The sequence below is a fragment of the Podarcis bocagei genome (assembly GCF_964188305.1).
Source record: "Podarcis bocagei genome assembly, chromosome: 1".
NCBI lineage: Eukaryota > Metazoa > Chordata > Lepidosauria > Squamata > Lacertidae > Podarcis > Podarcis bocagei.
The window spans coordinates 102,940,871-102,965,473 of record NC_138125.1 but is presented as its reverse complement, the minus strand read 5'-3'; the positions used below and the strand labels follow the sequence as shown (position 1 = coordinate 102,965,473).

The 24,603-nt window shown below is 39.2% G+C and overlaps 1 protein-coding gene across 6 annotated transcripts in view; it reads right to left on the bottom strand.

Annotated features, from left to right (window-relative positions):
- KYNU (kynureninase) overlaps positions 1-24,098 on the bottom strand; it is a 92,206-nt gene extending 68,108 nt beyond the window's left edge. The window contains exons 1-3 of one of the 6 annotated variants that reach the window (XM_081167849.1): positions 23,907-24,098; positions 15,503-15,679; positions 3,506-3,626 (exon numbers count right to left, since the gene is read on the bottom strand). In XM_081167849.1, the coding sequence (XP_081023975.1) occupies positions 3,506-3,626; positions 15,503-15,671 (290 nt within the window). In that variant the 5' untranslated portion in view covers positions 15,672-15,679; positions 23,907-24,098. Of the gene's footprint in view, positions 1-3,505; positions 3,627-15,502; positions 15,680-18,956; positions 19,067-23,906 lie in introns of those variants that run through there. The other 5 variants (XM_081167848.1, XM_081167846.1, XM_081167847.1 and 2 more) reach the window with 5 other exon arrangements.
- Positions 24,099-24,603: the final 505 nt, after the last annotated feature.

Here is a 24,603-nt window from a genome sequence, read left to right as displayed (position 1 = left end):
AAACAATGATGTTGTACCCCTTTCTAACAGAATACTTTCAAACACTGTCACATCAGGCTCTTCATTAACAAATTGAAATCACTGTAAGATAGATGTTATAGTAAAATATTATAGCCATGAAATATCAACCTTCAGCCACAACAGACTGGCACTGCCTTCAGATAGGACCAAAAGGTTTCCAATTCATTTTTCAGAAGTCTTTAGCCTTCTGAAAGGCTTGCATTTGTACTGGATTTTGGGCACTGACTTTTCTAAATATAAGCTGCTCTTCCCTTACTGTTCTATTTTGGTCTGGCCTTATTCTGACATTTTCTTTTCTTTCGTTTCTCTGAAAGAACAGACTGCTATCTACTTCTAATATTTTCTCAATACGTTGCTTTGGCCTGAGTTTATATTTTTGAAACTGTCTTATCTACACAATCTAAACTAATGTTTATCTACAATTGGGCCCACCCACACTATATATTTAAAACACATTTAAAGCGATGGCTTTCCCCACAAATCCTGGGAAATGTGAAGGTTGTTGGGGATTGTAGCTCTGTGATGGAACAACTCTATTCTTTGGGGGAAGTCATGTGCTTTAAATGTATGGTGTGGGTGTGACTGGAGTGTGCATGTATGAGCACACAATCATACTTAATATCAGTCTTTCTATTTCAGAGGTGAATGTTGATACTTTTGTACACAAAACAGCACCATGAACATATTAACAGGGATGTATTAGCAAGCTTCAAGCAACTCCAATGTTTGCAGACATACCAAAAAACTGCTAAGGGAGAAGGACACCGCCGCCCCCCCCCCCAGCCAAAAGAGGAATGAGCATGCTCAGAAAGCTGACTGATTGGCATGGGGCTGTAAAACCAGGTGGTAGGAATAATAGATTGGAGCACCATGGAAAAGGACATGGCTGGCTTGCTAGCTGACTGGAACACTGAAAAGGAACACTGCTTGTCCACACTGTTGTAACTGTAGTTTTCTAGACCAAACACAATAATCATCTCTTTTATTTATATCTATTGGCATTCATTCTGTATATAAAATTAAGAGTGAAGATAGACCCAAGCAAGGGAGGCTGCAATCTTGTGCACAGTTTATCTGGCAGTAAGCCCCACTGAATAGTAAACATGTTGTAGGTGTGATGGGTTTGTTTCGTTACAGGAGTGTCAAAGATAAGGCAGAAACTGTATTCCTTGTTTCATGAAAGGTAATGGACCACAGATACATATAAGATATACAGAATCATATTTACTTCTTTTCACAAACTGAGAAAGAAGGGGGAAATTGATTCTGCTACCTGAAAATAAATGCCTTGGACTGCAGTGAATTTTGCTCAAACTATTATCACCACACTTAAGTACATCGGTCTTGAGTATAAAATTTTTTCATTGTACCCAAGGCAAACAGATGCATGGAAAATGAACAAATGCAAAGTTAATGTGTGAGAAATGAAATATTACCTCTCTTGGTCCCTTTAAATGGAGAAGAGAGCTATTTAACTTTAACTTCTTGAATGAAGTCAGCCATTTCCCTGAGCTACTACAATAATCACAGAAAAATTGACAGGATTGCATTTTCTTAAAATGGCTGGCAAAACTGCAGAGCTGTGCTAAATGAACAGAGAGAAGTGCTAACTGAAGTTCATATGCTCCTATTCCCTCCTTCCTTCCCTCACAGCTATCTAAAAAAGTAGCTGCCTTTTTATTATTAATTGCAACTCTCCTGTTTTAACAAGAGAATAGGTAAGGACAACTCTTTTCTCTGAAGTCCAATTGTGTTCAATTGTGCTTATTCCCCAGTAGGAAGATGTAGGATTGAACTGCTAGTAGGTGATATCTAAGTCATGGTCAGAACAGACCCACTGAAATCAATGGGCATTATCACACAGCAAAGTCAGATTGTGTGAAATCAGTCTTAAATCTAATATGATGGAGTAAAAGATGAGCTTGAACCAATAGAAAAACTTTAAGGACATGAGGAAAAGTATTTCAAGAGTAGATAAAATACACCATTTTCTTGAATGATATAAACGTTTCCTGGATATAAGCTCTCTTCACAACTTAGGCGGGAGCACTGATTTCTTCAGGCTGCTATGAACCTCAGCCCAGCATAGCCCTAACTCTCTGGGCTTGATTCTCCCTTCCTGAACTTTAATTATGGCCACCAATCCATGCTTACTCACACTCTGTCATCCTTCCATCTTCCACCACCTTCCTAGGGCCATTTCTCCTGGGAGGAGTGTGAATATGGGCAACTGAAATAAACCACTTGAAGAATTTACCATGGACACATAAATGCTGGTGGGACTAGTAAATGGGGTTCAGTGGCTGATTTTAGTAGTAATGAGGGGTCAAGGAAAAAAAGAAAGAAATAGTTGCAAGCACAGCAATATTGCATGCCTGGAGTTCCACAATTTCAGATTTTGAAACTGAACCAAATTCATGACAGACCTTATTACAGTTTATGACAGACCTTATTACAACTCTGTTTTATTTTTTGAAATGCAAATTTCAGATTTCAGAATGTGAATTTTACAAGCATCTCAAATGTTTGAGGCTATAAAGCAATATTCTTTATTCTAGTGTCTCAGATTTAGGATTGACCAAGCAAAGGGTCAATCTGAATACTGCTGAAATAGGCACCAGGTTACCTATCAAAGGACATCTAAAGATTTGTGGGAACTACAATTCTCCCACCAGAGCTAGAGTTCCCAGCACACTCAACAAACTACAGTTCCCATGATTATTTGGGACATACACATTATCTATGGATAGATAGATAGATAGATAGATAGATAGATAGAGTATAGATACAGTGGTGCCTCGCAAGACGAAATTAATCCGTTCGCGAGTCTCTTCGTCTTGCGGTTTTTTCATCTTGCAAAGCACGGCTATTAGCGGCTTAGCGGCTATTAACGGCTTAGCGGCTTTAAGAAAAAGGAAACAAACTCGCAAGAACTCGCAAGATGTTTCGTGTTGCGAAGCAAGCCCATAGGGAAATTCGTCTTGCGGAATGACTCAAAAAACGGAAAACTCTTTCGTCTTGCGCGTTTTTCGTCTTGCGAGGCATTCGTCTTGCGAGGTACCACTGTATAGATATAGATATAGATATATAGATATAGATATAGATATAGATATGGTGTATGTAGCCTGAAATGCACAGATCAAGACAGAAATGATGAGACAAGGATTGCATGAGGTAATCACATAGACTAGTAGCAACAACTACACATACAGACAATAGGTAAGACTTGAACTAGGACCATTAAAAAACAATTAGGCAAATAGCTGTAAGCTGAGGAGGATCCTTCCAATATGAGCTGGTTAAAGGTTACTGCAGCCATTTCTTGTTTTCCTATTGTTGGGAAAGCACTGACTATTCATTGTATTTCCATGACAAAGGGATTTTAACAGAATATCACCATATTGAGGCCCATTTTCAAAATGAAATAATTTTTCTTTACCCTCAAAAAAGCAGTTAGTGATTTATGTCACTAGGAACTACTCACAGTTTAGCCCACTTGTCAAGTTCTTCATCCAAGTAAGTCTTAACTTTCTTTGGCTGAAGACCAAGAGAGTTCCCAGCAAAGTAGACGCAGGTCTCATTCTTATGCACTAAGGCTAGATTGGCTGAAGGAGGAAAATCCAAGAAAGCCATTAAAAATGCTGCCACCATTCCCTTTCTTATCTACACAAAAGATTCCCCATGAAAAATGTCATATCCATTCACTAATGATGAACCCAATATACAACTATATTCCTGAGATAGCCCTCCAATTAACAAACAGGTAAAATTCATTTCATTTAAAAAACACTTATTATGTCATAGATTCTATGAAAACTATGCCAAAAATACTGACATAAAATTCACCATAGTACAGACAAGTGTAGAAAAATATACCAGCTGTGTTAAAAGTATAGTAAAAGCAACCTATTCCCTTTCTCTCAGTAACAAAAGGCAAAACATCTGAGAAAGGATGATGCTAGACTTCTATTCAGCAGTTTGTTGGGTGCTAGACATCACACAAAAGCTATACGTTCCCCAAGTTCCAATACAAAATATAAATGTACAGTCATACCTCGGGTTAAAGACGCTTCAGGTTGAGCATTTTAAGGTTGTGTTCTGCGGCGACCCAGAAGTAACAGAACGGGTTACTTCCAGGTTTCACCACTCGCACATGCGCAGACACTCAAAATGACGTCACACGCATGCGCAGAAGCAGCGAATCGTGACCCGCGCATACGTGGGTTGTGTTCTGCTCAGGGTGCGAATGGGGCTCCGGAACGGATCCCGTTTGCATCCAGAGGTACCACTGCGCATGGAACAAATTCCATGGACCTGATATTGTCTTTCAGTGGATCCAAGTCAACATGATACTCCAAGCTTAGTCAACAGTGCCTGTTCATATAAATGGCAAAAATAAGAGATCTAACATGGGTTGTAGACTCAGTGGTAAAATATTAGCACAAGATTCTTCCATACCGTATATCACAGCTTCTTTTTTAAAGACAATTCCTAATGTTTACTACGAAAAGGGCAAACTGGGGACATTAGAAGCTCAAATGCCATTGCACATGCAGTTAGATAAGATTAACTTAACTCAGAACATCAGTGAAAGGAAAGGAATACTATACACTAGCATATGATTTCACATTTCTATCTTTTGTTTAGAGGGATGTATTTGCAACAGTGAACTTTAATTCCAAATTTTAAGCAAAAAATAAATAAATGTTTTGAAGTGGTCCCTCTATATCATTTATTCTAGTAGCGGGGGGAGTCTTGTGCTGCTCAGAAATTTGTAGAAACCAAGAAATGCTATGATTTTTAAATGGATAGTGCAATTTGAGAGTTTGGAGTTGTCATGCTTTGAAATGGTGCCAGGCGTCCAAACATCAATGAAGATAACACATCCCTGTTTAACACCTGATCCCACTGTGAATGGTTTACTTTGAGAGCCATTGTATCCAGTCAGGGAAAAAGGGAGGCAGACTATGTTTAGGGCACCTTTTCTAGCCCATTCCCGTTTTGGGGGTGAGCAGAGTAGATCCTAAATAGGACTGCTCAGTTGTGGATACAGCTGCTGAGCTACTCAACTGCCTCATTCCTCGAGTCAGAACAAATGAATCTGTATCCACCACTCATGTGCAGGTCCCTGACTAGGGGTTCCAGATTTCACGGTTCTGCCCCCGTTACCATTTGCTGATCACCATGAGACTTTTTGGGTTTGGGATGGGTTTTTGGAAGATGCCTATGCGTGAATTTGCTTGATGTGAGTAGATCAGTGCTCGCTGACCAATGCAGATTCTTCGCGGTATGGCTCTATTCCGATGGCATGAATATCACGACGACCAGTAGATTCTTATCTGCTGCAGCCTTCATCTGCCTTCACAGCTGTTGTAACATACCGCTTGTTATCTTCTGCCTGTTCTGCTATTGAGGACTTCTTGGATCATTCTTTGTCTAGCTCCTGCCCCTTGACCTTACTGTCTTGGGTGACTCTACTGGGAGTATGAGACTCCCAACAGCTTCGCTCACAAGATCATAGGAACATGCAAGCCCACTTACCATGACAAGGTGATGATCCAGCGAGAAGCAAACATGTATATGACTGTAGCACTAGTCCTCTAAAAACTTAATTAAAAAATATAGGGCAATATCCAAGTAAGTTGTATTCAGAGTAGATATATTCATTTTAATGTATTTAAGTTACTTAAGTCCACTGAGTTCAATGAGTCTACTCTGAGCATGCCTAGTGTTGGATAACACTCATCTTTTTTGATGGATAATGCAAAATATTCCCTAAGCTGGAAATACGTATATTAAAAATTTAAGTATTTCTTTAGACTTTCATAAGTTGCCAAGATGAAATGTGGGCAAGCACAGTTCACTTGTGAAGGAGGAAAATATCTGTTGAAAATGTTTTCTGCTCAGTAGGGGAAACACAAGCTATTATGCCTATAAATGATAAAAGGGGTGATTAGCCCTTTTCATCACCTTTCATTCTATATGCTACTGTTTCCTGCCAAGGGTCATAAGGAACAGTGCTCATTTTTGCATGTCTCAGTCATCAATAGCTTATGCAAGAATGTATACAAGTCAGCAGCTTGAGCAAATGCATTAAAATTTACATAAGCACTTCTAACATTATATAAAGAAGAATAAGTTTACATTTGTCTGAGGCAATTTCATTTTAGGGCTATAGGGAAACATTAAACCACAAAGCTACTCAAACTACATTTTAAAGATACTACTTTGAACTCAACCACTAATACATTTTCCAGGCGTAAGAGACAACGAAGATAACTTCTTAATTAAAGCTTTAAAGGCTTTTAAAAAGCCTAAATCACAAAACCAGTTTCAATCTAATCTATATTACTGACGCTCTCCTTGTTTTCATCAGCATCCTTTTTAAAATGAGCAATAACAGAGGTGTAAATATTATTCACACTTCCAAATTGGTTCTGTTCACAGGCCTTCGTTATTCTGAAGAACAATAATGGAGTCTCATTGAGATTAGAGGAAGCAAGTATTTTATTTGTGGCTGGAGCAACCCAGTCAGATTGGTGGGGTACAAATAATAATAAAATTATTATTATTATTTATTATTATTATTATCTTTGAGCAATTTTCAGAAGAATTCATTGAAATCCAGTCAAGCATTAGAACAGGCAATGTTAAGGTATGTTTTCATCTGCTCCTTCTATACCACTTAGAGCTTAATATATAAGGCAGTTTTAAAGGTTTTTAAATATACAAAACCATTGTTCCTGATCATTGGCGCACAATACTAGATTGCTACTTACTGATATTTTCTTAACTGGGTGTGGTATCCAACCAAATTACTGTAGCATGGATCCATTTCCATGAGCGTAACAGAACTTTCTCTCCCTCTCCCCCTCCGGTGCAGATGTGCACACGCACAACACACACGCACATGCACAATGTGCTCTGGGTTTTCCACAACAATCCACAAGAACCATGTTGGGGTGACCTTTTACTTGCAGATATCATTCCACGTGCACAACGATTTAGATGGACTCAACCCTTTTAAGTCCAGATTTACACAATTTTGCTTGCCCATTCCACTTACATTTTTTCTATCTAAACGCCACTACAGTCCATCATTCACAGCACCTCAATTTCACTAAATAGATCCTTGCTTTGCAGTACTACTTCTCCTGTTGTCTGCACTTCAGTGTGCTCATGATATTAGCTCCTCTAATATTTCTTCTGAAGACGTGACCTCTAAGTGGTGAATAGGGTTTAATAATTCTAGAGGGCAAACAGCACTGATTGCTTGGTCCACCTTGTGAGTGAGATCATACCTTGAATATGTACATGTTTGTGTGAGTGTAATAAAGAAGCTGGGGAAGCTATAAAGATTAGCGGATGAAAAATAAGATTAGTTAGAGTAGATGTGGGGAACCTTTGGTCCTCCAGATATTGCTAAATTAGGGACTTCCGGGTTGGTGCCTCTGGCAATGGCGGAGTTCCTCTGATCAGGAGGAACTTGCCCCGTGGGAAGTTGGGTCTGTACCGCCGCGGCGAAGGCGGAGACCCGTAAAAATCACAGGCGGGAGAAGCCTGTGAACGTGGGATTCGGCGGGCACCTTTTGCGCCTCCCCAACTCACGGGGGAACCCGATTTAGGGGACCCGGAGCGACGTGGGGTGAGTGGCGCGGTGCTTCAAATCGTCTGCTTCTTCCACGGAGCGAAGCCGCATAGCTGTTGCCGGAGCGCACTGACTTTTTCCTGTGGACAATTTGACTCCAAAGTAATTACCCGTGAGTAGAGCTGATACGGGAGAATCGGATTTTAAATGTTTAATTTGGCATCGAAACGGGGAGGTTCAAAACAGGAAATCCGCCTTCCCTATTTGTAAATAGTCTGAGGCAAGGAGTCTGTAAGCTGAAGTCTTGGAAAGCCTACACAAGATCTACCCACCGTGGAAGAATGGCAGATGAAAGTGATGGACTATATGACACTGGCTGAGATGACTGGCAGAATCCGTGATCAGAGGAAAGAGACGGCGGAGGAGGACTGGAAGAAATTTAAAATTTATCTTAAGAGCTATTATAAAATTGATGAATGCTAAAATGCCGAGGTGTTGAGAGAAAAAGGGAAACAGGGACATAAGATTAAGCTAGAGAAAGGATTAAGAGGACACATATTTGATAAAATTGCTTAGAAGCTGCTGAAATAATTTTGTAAATAGGGATGCAGAAAGGGGAGGTATGGGGGAGTCTGAGAAACGAAGGTTATGGAAAAAAGGTTATGAAATTATACATGTTTGTTTGTCTTTTTATTTGTTTGTATTGTTTAAAAAATGTTGTAAAACCAATAAAAATTTATATTAAAAAAAAATGAAGTCTTGGAAAGCCTTTTGTAAAAGATTAAAGTTCTATTGGTAAAGAGTATAAAATCCCCCATGGAGCCAGGAGAAGAGGGGGGGAGGCTGTGGACTGAGTATGCCTGCAGGAGAGAGTAAAGAGAGTTAAAATACTGCCGCTCTGACCCTGGAAACGGGCTGCTAGTGGACTGATGTTTTGGAATGTCCATTGACAGCACTTAGAACGTTCCTTGACAGCTAGCAGAATAAGAGAGATATATTGTTTCTACTGTCTTCGGCTGCTTCTAAAAAGGAGTAATAAAGTAACTGAAAACTGAAACTAACTTTGGATTGTACGAGTTGCGCTTAAAGGTGACATTTTTTACTATTATAAATAGAAACTGTTTCCCCCTAGTGGAAGTTTCTGAAATTGGTTACTTTATAAGAGCTGGGCTAGGGGAGTTTCCAGCTGCAAGATAAAAACTGTGTGACTCTGGGATTGACCTTGAATTTCTTAAGTGTTATGGCAAATGGAAAGGAAAGAACAGATGAAATGTCAACAGAAGAGGCCTTAGTGGTCGCATTATTGAAAATAAATGACTCGCTGGAACAGCTTCACAAGAAAACAGAAGTGATGAATGTAAAAGCGGTTTCTGTTAACACCAACACAGAAACCACCCAGAAATTGACACAGGAATCTACTTTAATACGGCAAACTGCGGATGAAGTCAGGGAGAAAACCTTTGCTGCTGAATGTAAAACAACACAATTGGAGTGTGAAAGAGCCCCATACATTCAAAAGCAACTTGACGAATATAAGCTGACATTTGCTATGATGGAGCTTAAAGAAAAACAGATGAATCTGAGGATCAGAACCCCACCAGAACTGGGAAAGGAAAGTTTGACAGAGCTTCAGGAGGAGACAGGATCAATATCGGCTGAGAAAGAGAGATGTTGGGGGGTCAGTAGGACCATCAAAAATGTGAATTTACTCAAGGGTAACTGTGAAGGACGTTGGATTGAAGAGAAGGGGGATTGGGAAATATGGACAAATCTGAAGTTGTTATGGTTGGGCCGAGCTGTTGTGGTGGGATTGAGGGTTGCTGTGTTGCCGGGGATGTTGCTTTTGTGTCAAAAAGTGCAAGTTTTGGATGGGAGGGATTGTTTCAGGAGGTGGCAGAGGGATGTTCCTGGATTGGTTTGGCAGGGCAGGAAGCCTCGAGTAAAACTTAAGATATTGACGGATGCTAAAGAAGGAGGTGGACCTGCCCTGCCAGACACCTAAACTTTGTTGTGAATCTTCTGCTTTTTGCTGGCTGAGAGAATGGCTGTCTTTTAAAAGCACTGAAGTGTTGGATAATGGCAGATGAAGTTGATGGACTAGACGGAATTGGCGGAAAAAACTGGCAAGATCCGAGACCAGGGAGAAGAGTCGGTGGAAGAAGACTGGGAAAAGTTTAAAGACTATTTATAGAAATATTGTAAAATTAATGAATGTTAGAAGAATGTTGGAATGAAATTATATGGCTTCAGTAGAAATGTTATAAGGAATTAAGTATAAATAGATTAATAGAGTATTAAAGGAAAATAAGGTTAAAAGGTGTTAAGATAATTATAGGATAGAAAACAGGGGAAGATGGTAAGGAATTGCTGAAATAATTAATAGAAGTGGAATACAAAAAGGGAGGTGTGAGGAGGCCGTGGAAATATGGGAAAGAAAGATAAGATATTGGAAGTTTTTTCTTTTTTCTTCTTCTTCTTTCTTTTGATGTGTTTTTAAAGTGTTTTTGTTTTGTTTTGTTAATTTTTATGTAGTGTTTTTGTATTATAATGTATTGGGGGTTTTCTTTATTTTTTCTTTTGTAAGTGTTTAAATTGTTGTAAAAGTAATATTATTATATATAAAAAAAGATATTGCTAAATTACAACTCACACCGGCATTACAAGCATGGGCAATGACTAGGGATGGTGAGAGCTGTAGTCCAGCAACAGCTAGAAGGCCAAAGTTTCTGAGTTAAAAGTTTCTTACAGTCCTTTTTTATTTCAGTCTTTACAGAGAGAGGCTGAAGAACCCAGCCTCTTGGATAATGGCGTTGTCCAGAGTGAATCTCCACCCTCCGTCTCTCCCACTTCCTCATTTGTCAGAATCATCACCTCCTCTACGGGTGCTGCTAAGTGCCCTCTGTCTTCGAGCTCTTTGCTCTCCTACTTTTAAGGCTTGCCGGGTTCTGGGAGATGGTTGGTATGGAACACTTTCTAATGTCAGCCAGGTGCTGCTCTGGCTCTCTATGATTTCCCAACTTCCCCCCTCATCTGCCTCTGAGCTGTGACCTACCTCAAACCCCTGTTGTTAATCTATACTGTCTTCCTCTTCCTCCTCCCTGGAAGGGTCAGGATGGGGAGGTGGTCTCCATTATTCCTCCTCTGCCCAGTCCCTGACACTTACCAATCAAGACTGTCTAGCTGGAAATATGGAGACTGGTTTCATTCTGAATCTGTTCCTTTTAATACAATTCCAATATGACATTTGGTACCATAACTTATTGTTGACTCATGTTTACATTAAACTTCAGTGACTCAAAGCAACATTACGAAAAACTATTTTAAAGGAAAACCCTCCCTACCACCCTCTCCCTGCCAATTAAACAAAGGTTGCTTATTACCTGCTTAGAAGAAGTTGAAATGATACTACTGGAGTTTGAACACTGAGGTTCGAGGACAAGATGTATGTTTGTGTGAGAGGGTAGTATCTCTTACACAACTCACTTCTGCACAAATTGAGACAAACTGCAAGGTATCTAAATGTAGAAATCTGTTTCAACATACAGAAGCATATCTACATCCGGGTGTCTTGATTAATTTTTTTATCTACACAAATGATGTGAAGGCAGACAAAATATGTGGCAATCAAGTGCTTTAACAAGTACTGGACAGAACATTTTGAAAATAGGTCTGTTGTATTTTCCCTTGCACATTTCTTGATTACAATGGCTAAATCTCTGCCACCATAAACTGCAGAAAGAAGTGGAATGCAAAAAAACCCTTTGGCAGCTTCTCACTTGATTTATGTCATGACTACGTAAAACAAGCTGTTACTAAAACTTAGTTTTGACAAGATTAATATATAGTTTATAAGCTTCTCCCCTCCCCCTTTTAAATGGCATACCTGCTTTATAGGATTTGCTCTACCCTGCTTGCAAGACAATGCTGTACAATGTTTTATGTAAATATATAAAGAACTTGGATTATCTCTTTTAGCTTCATGAGTGAGACATCCAAGATCCATTTGGTGCACAGATAAATGTCAAGCAAGATCACTCATGCTTGTACACACCATGTAAATTTATGTTTACCCCAACTATTATTTAGATCTGTAACTGGCATTAGTGACAGCTAAAGGGAGCAATCTTAACTTCCAGCTGGAAAGCAGCAGGGCCAAACGGAGTGACGTAGCCACTGCCACAGCCCAAGCCCATCTGCTTGTGTTGGCTAGGGCAGAAGGTTTATGTGGGGGCTTTAAAAGGGCAAAACTAAAGATCTGGTAGGCGATTGAATCTTTCCTGCAAAATAATGACACTGTGAAGGCACCCTCAGAGCAGTTTGATTTTGCTGTCTATTTGAACAGACTGTTGCTTTTTTTGGTTGGTTGGTTGGTTTCTTTAAAAAGATGATTGTTATAGTTAACTGTACTTTTTTGTTTCTTAACTATCTTGTTAGCCACCCAAGGAGCATAAATTTATGCAGAAGCTGCAGGATACAAATCATGTAAACAAATAAATAGAAAGCTACAAAGTTTTGAGCTCTAGTTGCTGTAAACCAAAGGAGGGAAGCGTGCTCTTGTGCGCGAATCCTGCTTGCAGGTTTTGCACAGCTTTGGCCACTGTGAGAACAGGATGGTGGACTAGATGGGTCACTGGCCTGATCCAGCAGGGCTCTTCTTAGGTCCTTATTATCTTACCTGAAATCATCATCTTTCTGGCCTTTTTGATGTATTGATTAGTTTCACGGATTATACAACAATTTCAAGATCTTCCATTATTATATATTCTGTTCATCTTTTTTAGCCTGCTAAATGACTGGAAGCCTTAGACTGGTGTTTTGCTAAGTGCCAGTGGTAAGCTAACACAAAGCCATTAAAGATGTCCAATCAATTAAGCTGCCTAATTATCTAATTTATGGTAGACTAACAAAAAAAAAACCCACCCCCAGAAAGGATTACTTTCTGTAAATGATGGTTCTATTTTAACCACATTAAAGATATTAGGATGGTGTATGTTTTTTTCAAAAAACACATGCTTCAGAATAAAGGTCAGATCTTGATATCTTTAAACACAGCAGACAACACTTTCATAGGCAGTAACACCAAGCTGCATAGATCTGTTGTACAATTCAATGTCCTAGTTTAGTAGATTGTTGTTTAAAAAGAAAATCACCAGTATCCTGAACACTCACACCTTGATCCCACATTTTTAAAAAACACATGGGAAATCAGGTGAACAAATAGAGAGAGAGAATATTTTACACGCTTACACAGAGAGAGAAGTTCCCAGGATTCACAATCCACACTCACAACCACAACATGAACTCAGAGTTGCTCCACAGTGCTTATTTTGGACTTCAGACTAAGAAAATTACCACAAAATTGATTAGCTGTCACAAACACAAGGATGAAAAGTGGGGATTTCTAGCCAGTCTGCTTGCTTAATTATGAAATAAACACTGCAGAATGCTCATAAAGAAGGGTTGCAAATGTATATTTGAGTGTTTGGGACAGACCTCCCTCCCCACCCCTGAATATCAACCTTCAATTAGGAGACTGGATAAATGTCATGTGACTTTGTATATTATGTATGTTTTTTACATTTTCAGTAGCTATCTATTCCCAAACTAGACTGCCTGCCAAAATCATTAATAAGAATTATTTAAAAGGTATTTCAAAGGCAGAATGGAAAATAAGATCTTTCAATTGCTATTTATATATCAGTTAGTGAATAATTCTGAAAAAATAACTGAGAAAACACTGATTTGAAAATAGTTCATAAATGGGGAATCTGAAGAATTCTTTAAAAAGAGAAAGGGAGCATTCATTACAGATTCCTTGGCCAGATTTACTTTTGACTCAAGAACCTTTAGCTTAAGAACCTTTAAAACTTTATCACCATAAACTTCATTACTTTTTAACAGATATTCTAGTGAAGTTTTCCTTTTCCAGGCACAGCAGAATAACTTTAGGGACTTGTTAAAACTGAACTCAAAGCAAAGATAAGCTTTACAAGCCCCTGAATTCTTCTCTGGCTCAAATTAAAATCTGACACACAAAAATTGTTGGCTTTCCTGGCTGACATGTGCTTTGTAGGGCCAGGATAGCTCTCCAAGGCCAGCAAAGCTTGCAGGGGGGTTGCCCATCCCAGGCTCAGAAATTCCCCATGGCTGTCTCTAAGCCAGGGCTGGGCTGGTTTAGGAGCCAGAGATCACATGAACTGACAGAGTTATCATTCAGTACAATCCCCTGCTGCCAAAGCAGGTAGTTCAGCCTATGGATTCTGGGTAGAAATAAAAGATGAGGGAAAACCCAATTTCCTGCTGCAGTCCCAGATGTGGTGAAGTCCCCTACACATCCTTGGACTTTGCACCTGAAATCTCATAAAACTACTCCTATTGAATGTAATGGAACAGAGTTAAGGAGACATGGTTCATATTTCGGGTCATGAATTGGCCATAAAATTATTCAATATATTCCTCTCCCCTTTTCCTTCCTTCCTTCCTTCCTTCCTTCCTTCCTTTCTTGCATGCTTTTTTTTTTTTTAAAAAAGATCTCATTGTATTATGTTGAATTGGCTTCCCATTGCTACTTTTTCACATCAGAAGCACATCTCCTAAAACAAGAAGAGTTGCAACCTGAATAAAGAAATCTTAGCCAATGAATTATATGTGTTTTAATATATTACTTGAAAACATATCATACACACACATATTACGACAGGGGCATAACCTGGTTTTCAGCACTGCGATATATCACCAGCTAAACATCACAATATACCGATATATCACAATGTCTAAAATAAGAATGGAGCTACTATATAGAGAGGCATTGGCTGGCTTCAGAGTTTCCCCCCACATTGTGATTTTTGCATAGCATGCACACACACACACCCCATGATTTGTGATATATTGCCAGGTAAAAAAATATGAAACCAATATCAAGATATGGACTTCAAACTGGATTTGGGCAATATATTGAAATATCGCCCAACCCTAACACATATTTTTTCCATGTATAAGACTAGGCTTTTCCCTTTAAAAATAATGTCAAAAATTAGGGGGTATCTTATACACAGAGCCGTCTCCCCCCATTTTCTTAAATCTTGAGTGCCCCCAAATAGGGGACATCTTATACATGGAGGCATCTTATAGATGAAAAATACGGTAGTTCAAATTTGAATTTAGGCAATATATGCAACACTAGCAGCATTAGCCATCTCAGAAGCAGCATTCTCACCTGTGTATAACAAAAGCAGCGTGTCATGAGATGGTGATTGCTGTGACATTAAAACCTGCTGTCCAATTAATCAGGGACATTGGTTTAACTGATCAGAATATTTTGTCAATTAATTTATTTATCAACTCAAACAACATTGTAACCCTTATACCTGGTATAAGTATTCAGAAAGACTCTTGTAGTGCCACAATAACCACGCACGCAACCCTCCTGCCAAGTGTGTTGTTCCTGCTCCTTCCAAATGAGGTTTGTGCAGGAGGCCTCCCCAGTGGATTCCAATCAACCATAAAAAACTGATAGTGCAAAACTTTCCTGAATGCCCAAAGTAGTAGCTTCTTTTGGCAATAAGCACCTGGAGGCAAAGTAGCTCAAATCCATTAAAAAACACTCCTGCCTATAATTTTCAATCAGTCACTATATTGTTGAAAGAGACTGAGTGACAGCCTAAGCACAGCATAAGTGCTGTATTGTAATCTTCCATTCTAATCAGAATGGGAATGAGAGCATATAAGGCACTCAACTTGAGGTGCTGATTTTACAACGCAGGGGACATGCGGTGATCAAAGATGTGGCGCCAATCGCTCCATTTATCCTTTAGGCAGTAAGGCTTCCTGCAGATTTGCAATAAACATATGCAAGGAGATACAAAGCCACCTTGGTATAACTGTGGTTCTTACTTGGAGGCAGATCCTTCACTCTGGGAATATGAAAACATGCACGCAGGTGTTTTAGTTCATCTTCTTCATCTAACTGAACAGCAACTTCCTTATCCACTGGACTGCATGCTAGCTGTGACGCAACAGTTTCTATAATGGCTGCCGGCGAGGCATAAGAAGACAGATCCATTTCTCACTCTAAAAATGAAAAGGGAGAAAATATTTTTGTTTAGATTCTGTGCCGTGCATATTGGCTAGTGTCTGATGCAGAGATTATAGCTATGTCTGCTCAGGTACAGCCTTCCAGCTTTAAAAAGTGAAATACTTGGGAGTGTAAGGAAAGAGTGGGAAGTTCTCAATTCCAGCATTTTTCAAGGCAGCATATTGCTGTAGCCCTAAAGCCATTAGTTTTAAATACAATGCTTTCTCTATAGAGCTACATCAGCAACTTCTGTTTTCTACCACTGCTCCAATAGCAGTAACAAATTCTATAGTGTCATTCAAACTTGCAGAATCAGAAAGCCGCAGGCAGCATTATTGTTTCTACAATCTGTGCTCCTGAAAATGGCAGGTGCATTGCCACATTTAAACTTGCATTTTCAAGCCTGAGCAATCTTTTGGCTCCTTTAGCTTCTTGATGTGGATGTGTAAGTTTTTAGCTTGGGAGGCACGACTGGAATAGGCAGACTAGGCACTAAAGAAATAGTGCAAGAGGAAATTTCAGAATAGGCCTCTGCCGGAGAAAAGCTGTTTTCTCACAAACCACAAGGATATAAAATCTAAACAGTTGTCCCCTAAAATTCCTTTTCACTGACACCAAGATTTCCTATAGAGCCAGATTCAGTTTCTGGCCTCCATCTGCATTTATCAGATTGTCTGCATCACTGGAAAACACATCTTGATGAACTAGTGTGATTCTTTCTGTGTGGCAGAAAGAAGCTCAATGCAAGGTACAGATGAGATCCCTACTAAAAGTGAAAAACACAACCACATATTCAAAATTGTTTCTGTAGTATTTTTTATTTAGTTTTATTTAGTTTCAGCATCTCCCCAGGCCTCATTATTGTATACTCTTGCCTTCCTATTTTCTATTTCCAGTCTAATCCTGATTCCACTTGTCTTAACTCAGACAACATTCTAGTTGACTAAAATTGTGTTGAGCACAAATCTGGCAACCTGAGCATTCAAAGTGGTCACCACTCATAGTGTCTTCACTACCTTCATGTTTCAGTTAAAAAAGAATAAGATCAAACAAAAGCTACAAGACAAATATTTTCTTTTACATATTTCTGCATGCTCAAATTTGAGGCCCTAATGAAAAGCCATTTTTATGTGGAAAGTGGCCAGATAGTGGCTTTCAAAAGGTTTATTCAAAACTTAGCCACTTCCATTGATTAATGCAAATAATGAATTAGTCATTTATTTGGTGGTAGGTGATGAATCAGTCTACATCCACTATGAAACAAGCTTTTTCTGCAGCACAGAATCCATTTGCTACTAATTAAAGTAAATACTGATTACTAATTAATTACTTATCCTAATTAATAGAAGAGCACCACTTGGTCACCTTCAAAACATAATTTGCTATTCACCTAAGTTCCACAATTGAGCAAGAGAGTTATTCTTCCTCCATCATTGCCCGTGTTGCCCACAGAATGCTTCAAAATACAGCCACATTTGTACTATCAGACACAATAGAACTCAGCATCTGGAAAACTGATCAATGGGCCTGTTTTGCACATAACACTAAGCCAAACAATAGCTTACCACAAGCAAGCAAGTGTGCTGGTAGAGAAAGAGAAAGTCACAGCCACTTTGCTTCTCCCCTGCTCCTGCTGCACTACCAGAAGCTAGGCCATGGTAAGGCTCAGTGCTATGTGCAAACCTGGGCTAGTGGTTTGTCTAGCTTCAAACAAACCATGCTGTAGCTAAGATTTGCTCTTGGTTAACTACTTGTGGTTTGTTGGAGGGAAACAAACCGTGAGTCTGGGTTAGGATAATGCTAAGCCAAATCATGACTTAGCTCTGAGTAGTATGGAAACAGCATAAGTGGGGAAAGAACGAAGCAGCTGAAATTTTCTCCTTGTGCTTGTTTTTGGTAGGACATAGTCTGGCATAGTGCTATGTGTGAACAAGGCCATTGTGCACCATGGGCCAAAACACTGATCCAGCTATTCAGAACCATATGACAATGGGATGGAGCTGGCACATACAAGATTTAAATGCATTTCCCTTATACCCAACAATTATACAAAAATCATACAAATATTCAATATGAGGCAGTTTCATTCACATCATGAGAGCTAGTATGGTACAGTGGTTAGAATATCAGACTAGGACTTGGGAAACCAGGGCTCAAATCACCCAAGTTGGCCATGAAGCTCAATGGGTAACCTTGAGCCAGTCAATGCCTCTCAGCCTAACCAGTGTTAGAAACTGAGATATGAAAGCTAGGAGCTAAATGGCATCTTATCACTAGAGATGAAGAACCAGATAATGTGGTTCTGCCACGGAATTATAGTTTGGAGAGAGTGTGAGAGAGAAACAGCATTAATTCATTTTCTTTTTGTGCCTAAAATAAGAACAGCCCTAATAGGTACCAGCTAGGCCCAGATTACAACTGGTGCTTGCAGGAAAAAAGTATTGCATTGTACCAGTCGGCCAGCCATGTTGTCTGAGCATATTGCATTTGATCCCTATCCCATGGTTTTCCAGTTATCCTCTTATCAACAGATCAACAGTCAGCCAGCATTCTGGGTTTTTTGTTTTTTAAATACTTCTGCATCACTAGGGCAGTCGATGTGCCTGAACAGTGATTTTCATTAAATCTGGATACTTAAGTTATATTAAATTTTGACATAAATAGAGCAGTAAATGCACAAGTCCTGTATCTAAGAGGAAAAATGGAAAATATTCAATTTAATATAAGGATTATGAAGTGCAATAAAATAACTAAAATGAAAATCAATTAAATACTATGGATTGAGTTTGACCAAACTGCGGGAGGCAGTGGAAGACAGGAGTGCCTGGCGTGCTCTTTTCCATGGGGTCACGAAGAGTCGGACACAACTAAACGACTAAACAACAACAACTAAAGTCTAAACTTTAGGAAACCAATAAGGAAAATATATTTTACTTGTAGAATAACAATTAGGGTAGTGACCCAAGTCAAAAGTTAAGCACTTTTAAGTCGTCCTTTCATTTCAGTGGGCGATTGAAGTATACATGCATTTCTACACCACTATTGATATTACTTTAAAATGCCTAGCTTTGGCTAGATTACACACTAGATTTTATAACAATGAATAACTTTCCCTTGCATTAATTAAATACTGTGACTACTACTAGTTACAAGACCTTTTGCAATTGGCACCAAGAATAATATCAGTTTTACTAAACCACTGATTCTTCTAGTAATCTTAAATTAGATGAAAATTAATGTGTGCTGTGTCCCTCTGAAACAGATTTTGCTTACCTTCAGCTAACAATGTTACTTCTTACAGATTCATTCTCTTTTCCCCTTTGCACCGTAACCACACACATTTCCCTCCCCTTACTATCTCCTCTGTTTGCTTTTCCTTTCTACTTTTTGGACTTTGACCTCTTTTCACCCCCACTTCAATCTGAAACTCGAGCATACTTGTCAGCAGACCTGCTCCTATCTCACACAGCACAATTCAGTGGTACCTCGGGTTACATACGCTTCAGGTTACATACGCTTCATGTTACAGACTCCGCTAACCCAGAAATAGTACCTCGGGTTAAGAACTTAGGATGAGAACAGAAATCGTGCGGCGGCGGCGTGGCAGCAGGGGGAGGCCCCATTAGCTAAAGTGGTGCTTTAGGTTAAGAACAGTTTCAGGTTAAGAACGGACGTCCGGAACGAATTAAGTACGTAACCAGAGGTACCACTGTACAACAAACCTAAAACCTCCATATGCTTAAACTGCATTTTAATTTCATTCCCCAAATCTTTGATTTAATGCTTAAGGAGATTCCAACTAAACATCAGGAAGAACTTTCTGATAGTAAGAGCTGTTCAACAGTAGAACAGAATCCCTTGGGAGGTTGTGGACAATCCTTCATTGGAGTTTTTAAGTAGAGGTTGGTTGGCCATCTGCCATTGATGCTTTAGTTGAGATTCCTGCATTGAAGGGGGCTGGACTAGATGACACTCAGGGTCCCTTCCAACCCTTCCACTTCTCATACTTATTCTTTAAGTGTACATATTCTGTTCCACTTCTGCTTTGTAAAGTTGCTATCAGCTTCCAGTTCTCATCTTTTAGAAAATGATTTCACAAAACAGAACTCACCACTAGCTTTGGCAATCTATATATTTAACAGACAAGATACAAGATTAAGCTAGGGAAAATCTACTCTATTATTCTATCAGTATAAATATCTGCTATACTACATATTAATATCGCTTTTAAAAACAACATGAAACAAACCGCAATGACATATAGTCCATGGAGATGCAAAAACTATCACACTGCAGAAGGAACTTGAAATATTTTAAAATATTTGCTAGTGCACCAATAAAGTGTCTCGTATAAAGAATAAAGAAATGCAGTCTCATGTAAACCATCATACAAAGACACAATGCTAAAAGTTTTGGGTTATATTTTGGAAAGAAAAAAATGCACACATGCAGTTTATTATTATGCATGTTTGTTCAGAAATAAGTTCAGCTGAGTTTAATGGGACTTGTTCCTCAGTGTCCAACTTTCCTTTGCTGTAAGTTTAACTGAACTCTGAGATGTGGTTCCAAAAAGATGTGCCCATGATCAGATGTCAGTAAACATTCATAAGTGTATTACTGATGCCATAGCTACTGAATGCAAAATCAACCATTCAGCAAACATCTAATCGTGTAATTAAGTAAGTTATGCAATATGGTGCTTGCATCTGGAATAACAGACTGTGGCATGGAGGGTGGAATGAGAAAGGGCTGAGTTACTGAGAATAATTTGTACAGTCCATTTACCTTATCAAAAACTGCAACAATGTTGGAAGTTTAAGACTCCATAAATAAATAAATCCTGTCTCTCACACAGAATTGAGAAAATTTTGAAAACTTGACAAATTTCAATTTAACTTTTTTAAAAAAATGACTTCACAGCTAACTGAAAGAGAGACTGGACTGACTGACTGACTGACTGACTGACTGACTGACTGACTGACTGAATTCACAATTCAAATTCTGACATAGTAACTTTTTTGACATCCTGTTTTTTCTCAGGTGAAAAAAATACCAAAATGCTATACATTTGTCAACGTTAACATACTGTCAGACTTCAAATACTAAATAGCACTAGAGGTCAACTTGTCAAACTGTGTATCAAGTTAGAATTTTTCCAGACAAATATTTTGAGGAGGTATGGGAGGGGAAAAATCAGATTTATCTACATTATAGTAAATTGAAATACTTATTTACAATTACAGCCTTGCAATTAGTCATTCAGAGGACAAGCGATATGCAAGATCCCACTGCTCTAGCTGTGGTGGGAAATATGAATGGGTTGATGTGTTTGTTTGTTTTTTTAAAGCAAGAATTTATGACTGGAATGGACAAGGATTTAAATCAGATACATGTTTCTGAATGCTTATCTGTGTTGCTTGTCACATATGTACCCAAGTAGCTCAACTGAAAAGGTAATTAAACCATAAGCAGATAAGTAAACAGCAAGGCAGTGGAGAACATAGCAGTCAGTTTATGCAGGTAGCAAAGAATATAGCAAAAAGATTGGAAGGCATCTGCATAACAATAGTAGATGTGTGACATAGATCCAACACTCTGTTTGAGAAAATCCTACTTTATTTTTGTTGATATTGACACAATTAATAAAAAGCAATTGCTTCTCCGTTCATCCTTCAACCTGTCCAATAAAAGAGGGCAGGCAGTGACTGCATGCTTATAATATAAAAGTTTAAGGCAACCACAGCAGCAGCAACAGACAACACAATGAACTACAATAAATTCAGCTGCTCTGGGGGGAAAATGCAAACGCTGCAAACGTGACCAAAATTAAAAACTACATTTCTGGGCGTACCTAATTTGAACGTAAGTTGAAATCAATGGTATTTGTTTCTCAGTAAAAATGTATATACTTCAGAGTGAGAAAACCTGCCATACTTCAAGTGTTATGTTCTCCCTTGTCCGCAGTGTGTGGCAGCATAACATCTATTTCAATATAGAAAAATAGGTTTAACACTGTCACAACTATTATTGATTTCAGGCAGTTTACAGTGTCTGGTGTGGCTTATGGTGAGGATCCAAATAAACAGGCTAACTAGTGGCCAATACAACCACATTGCCTACATGGTAGGAAAATGTTGAGGGGTTTCAGAAAGCTCACATGTAGCTCAGTACCGTGAGCATCTGTGGAACCTAGGTGTGTGGCAGGCCTGTTAGCTCCCAAACAGGCCGGGGCCTCAAAGTGACAACCGAAGATCCCTTAAGAGGGTCATCCAGTGAGGAATCATTTCTGCTTACCCCTGCAATAGATCCAGTCACGAGTTGTGACAAAACTATGCACCACACACTTTGTCCCTCTACCAGGCCAGCACTCTTGCTCACCTGCTCTGTTCCACTCATAGTGGTCAGTGGGACTCTAAGTAGCAGGAGGAGGAGCAAGTCTCTTTGGAAAAGCATGTTTACACTCACGAAGAAAATGGAATTAGAATCTTCAGGAATCTGTCCCGAATCCTTTGTGCCTGTTCGTTATTAAGACCTATAACGACTTTAATGCGTTTTGTACTTCTTTTATGAATGCAACTTTATTGTAAGTTTTATGTTGTCCGCCACCATATTTCCCCCCTTAATGTTAGCGGTGTAGAATTTTTCTCAAATAAATTAAATCAATAATGTATTGACAATAATGTATTTTCTTTTCTTTTTTTTCTTTTTTTGTCTCTGAAGAACTGTGGGGGGTGGGAGAAATAATTCTGGGTTTTTACCAGGTCCTCATATTTCTATCTTACTCATTAAGTCAGTATTCAATCTATTTAATGGAGCTGCATCCTACCTGGAGCTGAATCCTCCCTGCAATATATTTACAACGCCTATGAGTCATGAAGGCCACTCCCTGCAAGGCCTTTTCCACCTGGCTGAGAGGGCGGGGCCCAGACTCACCCAGCTCTGTTACAGAGGCCCCTGGGGAGACTGGAGGAACATTGCTATGCCTGACAGCAAATCCTAATTACTGTACAGTGGTACCTCGGGCTAAGAAGTTAATTTGTTCTGGGGGTCTGTTCTTAACCTGAAACTGTTCTTAACCTGAAGCACCACTTTAGCTAATAGGGCCTCCGGCTGCCGCTACGCCACCGCTGCACGACTTCTGTTCTCATCCTGAAGCAAAGTTCTTAACCCAAGGTACTATTTCTGGGTTAGCGGAGTCTAACCTAAAGTGTCTGCAACCTGAAGCGTCTGTAACCTGAGGTACCACTGTATAGGCACTGCTGCAAAGTTCTTAACCCGAGGTACTATTTCTGGGTTAGCGGAGTCTGTAACCTGAAGTGTATGTAACCCGAGGTACTACTGTATTGGATTCCTTTGCCCCATCTTTTTGTTACTGCCAAACAGCCGTGTCATGCTTATAATATTTTGTTCTCGTTAATTATGCTGTTTTAAATGTGCATTTTATATTTGACTTCACTTAGCAATGTTTTACTTGAAATGTTTAAGATTTTGTTTTTGTTTCTTGTTAACTTTGTTTGTGTTAAATATGTATTCTGTAGTTGACCTCCGCTGTAATGTTTTATTTTGAAACGTTTGAGATGGTATTTTGGTTTCCTGTTAATTGTTTTGCTTTGACTGTGTACTTTATGTTTGACATTCTTCAGAAATGTTTGATTCTGCATTTTTTTATTGATGTTTAATATGCTGTACACCACTTTGAGATTTTTCTTAAAAATATAAAGTGGTATAGAAATGAAATAATAATAATAATACAACATATATTGGGGAAAATACAAGATTGCATGCTCCTTATTTACTTGCCTACATTGATATTCAACACAACAACCCTGCTAAATTTTGTAAATTGCTTAGCGGCTTTGCTACAGTCAACATACATACTTACATCATTTTATTTTTATGCTACAACCCTGCTAAAAGTAAGCGGTTGCAATTGGTGGTGGTGGTAAAAGCAGTAACTGTAACAACAACAACAACAACAACAACAACACAGTAAAAGGTGATTTATAGCAAAACAAAACACAGGGCCTGCTTCCACAAGGAACTAAAATTCTTTACTTTGTCCCCATTATTTTTTTTTAAGAATGTATAAAATGTAAATAAATGAATTAATAATAAGAACAATAATAAACAAATTAAAAATCTTAAGTGTGACAGAAGTGGGAGAACGGTAGCAGTAAATTGGGGAATGGTGGGGGAAACCACAGAAAATTAATATGTACTTACAATTAATCGTAACTTGAGGGAGAAATGGAGACTGTCAGGGCCTAGGCCAGCTTGAGGCTTTTAGGACAAATCTGAATGCAAGGAGACCTTATAAGTGCTGAGTTCAAGAACTACATTTCCCAAAAGCCTTTCTGCCTTCCTTAAGACTGAAAGCCAGAGAAAAATGGGGGGGGGCGCTGGTTCCGGGAAGTAGGGAGAGGTAAACTGGGAATGAAATTGGGGGGGGGGGGGTTGCAGGTGAGCCCAGATGTGAGAGCTCAGGTGGGGCCTAAACAGGTTGCAGCAACTGAGGTAAGAGAATGGGCTGTGCCATTCCAGGCAGCAGGGGGGGTCGTTTTTTTGACTGCTGTCCTGCATTCAAAACCCAGCTTCAGTTGAAAACACAGCAAAACAGCACAGTGACCAAAGGGGTAGATCTTTCCTCCCGGCTATGCTCCTTTTCTGTATTCTGGCAGGTTTTCGCGCAAAGAAGATTTGTAGTCCCCCCCCCTATACACACAGTCTGAAATGGTGCAACCCACTCCACCCTCTCAGCTTTCTGTGTTTCCTCTGTACTGCAGAACAAGTCTCTCAAAGCCAAACCGTAAACAAGTGTAGTTCTCTTCTGATGGTCTGTCTCTTTCTTTCTTTCTTTCTTTCTTTCTTTCTTTCTTTCTTTCTTTCTTTCTTTCTTTCTTAAGCTTGTTTTGTAGTTTCT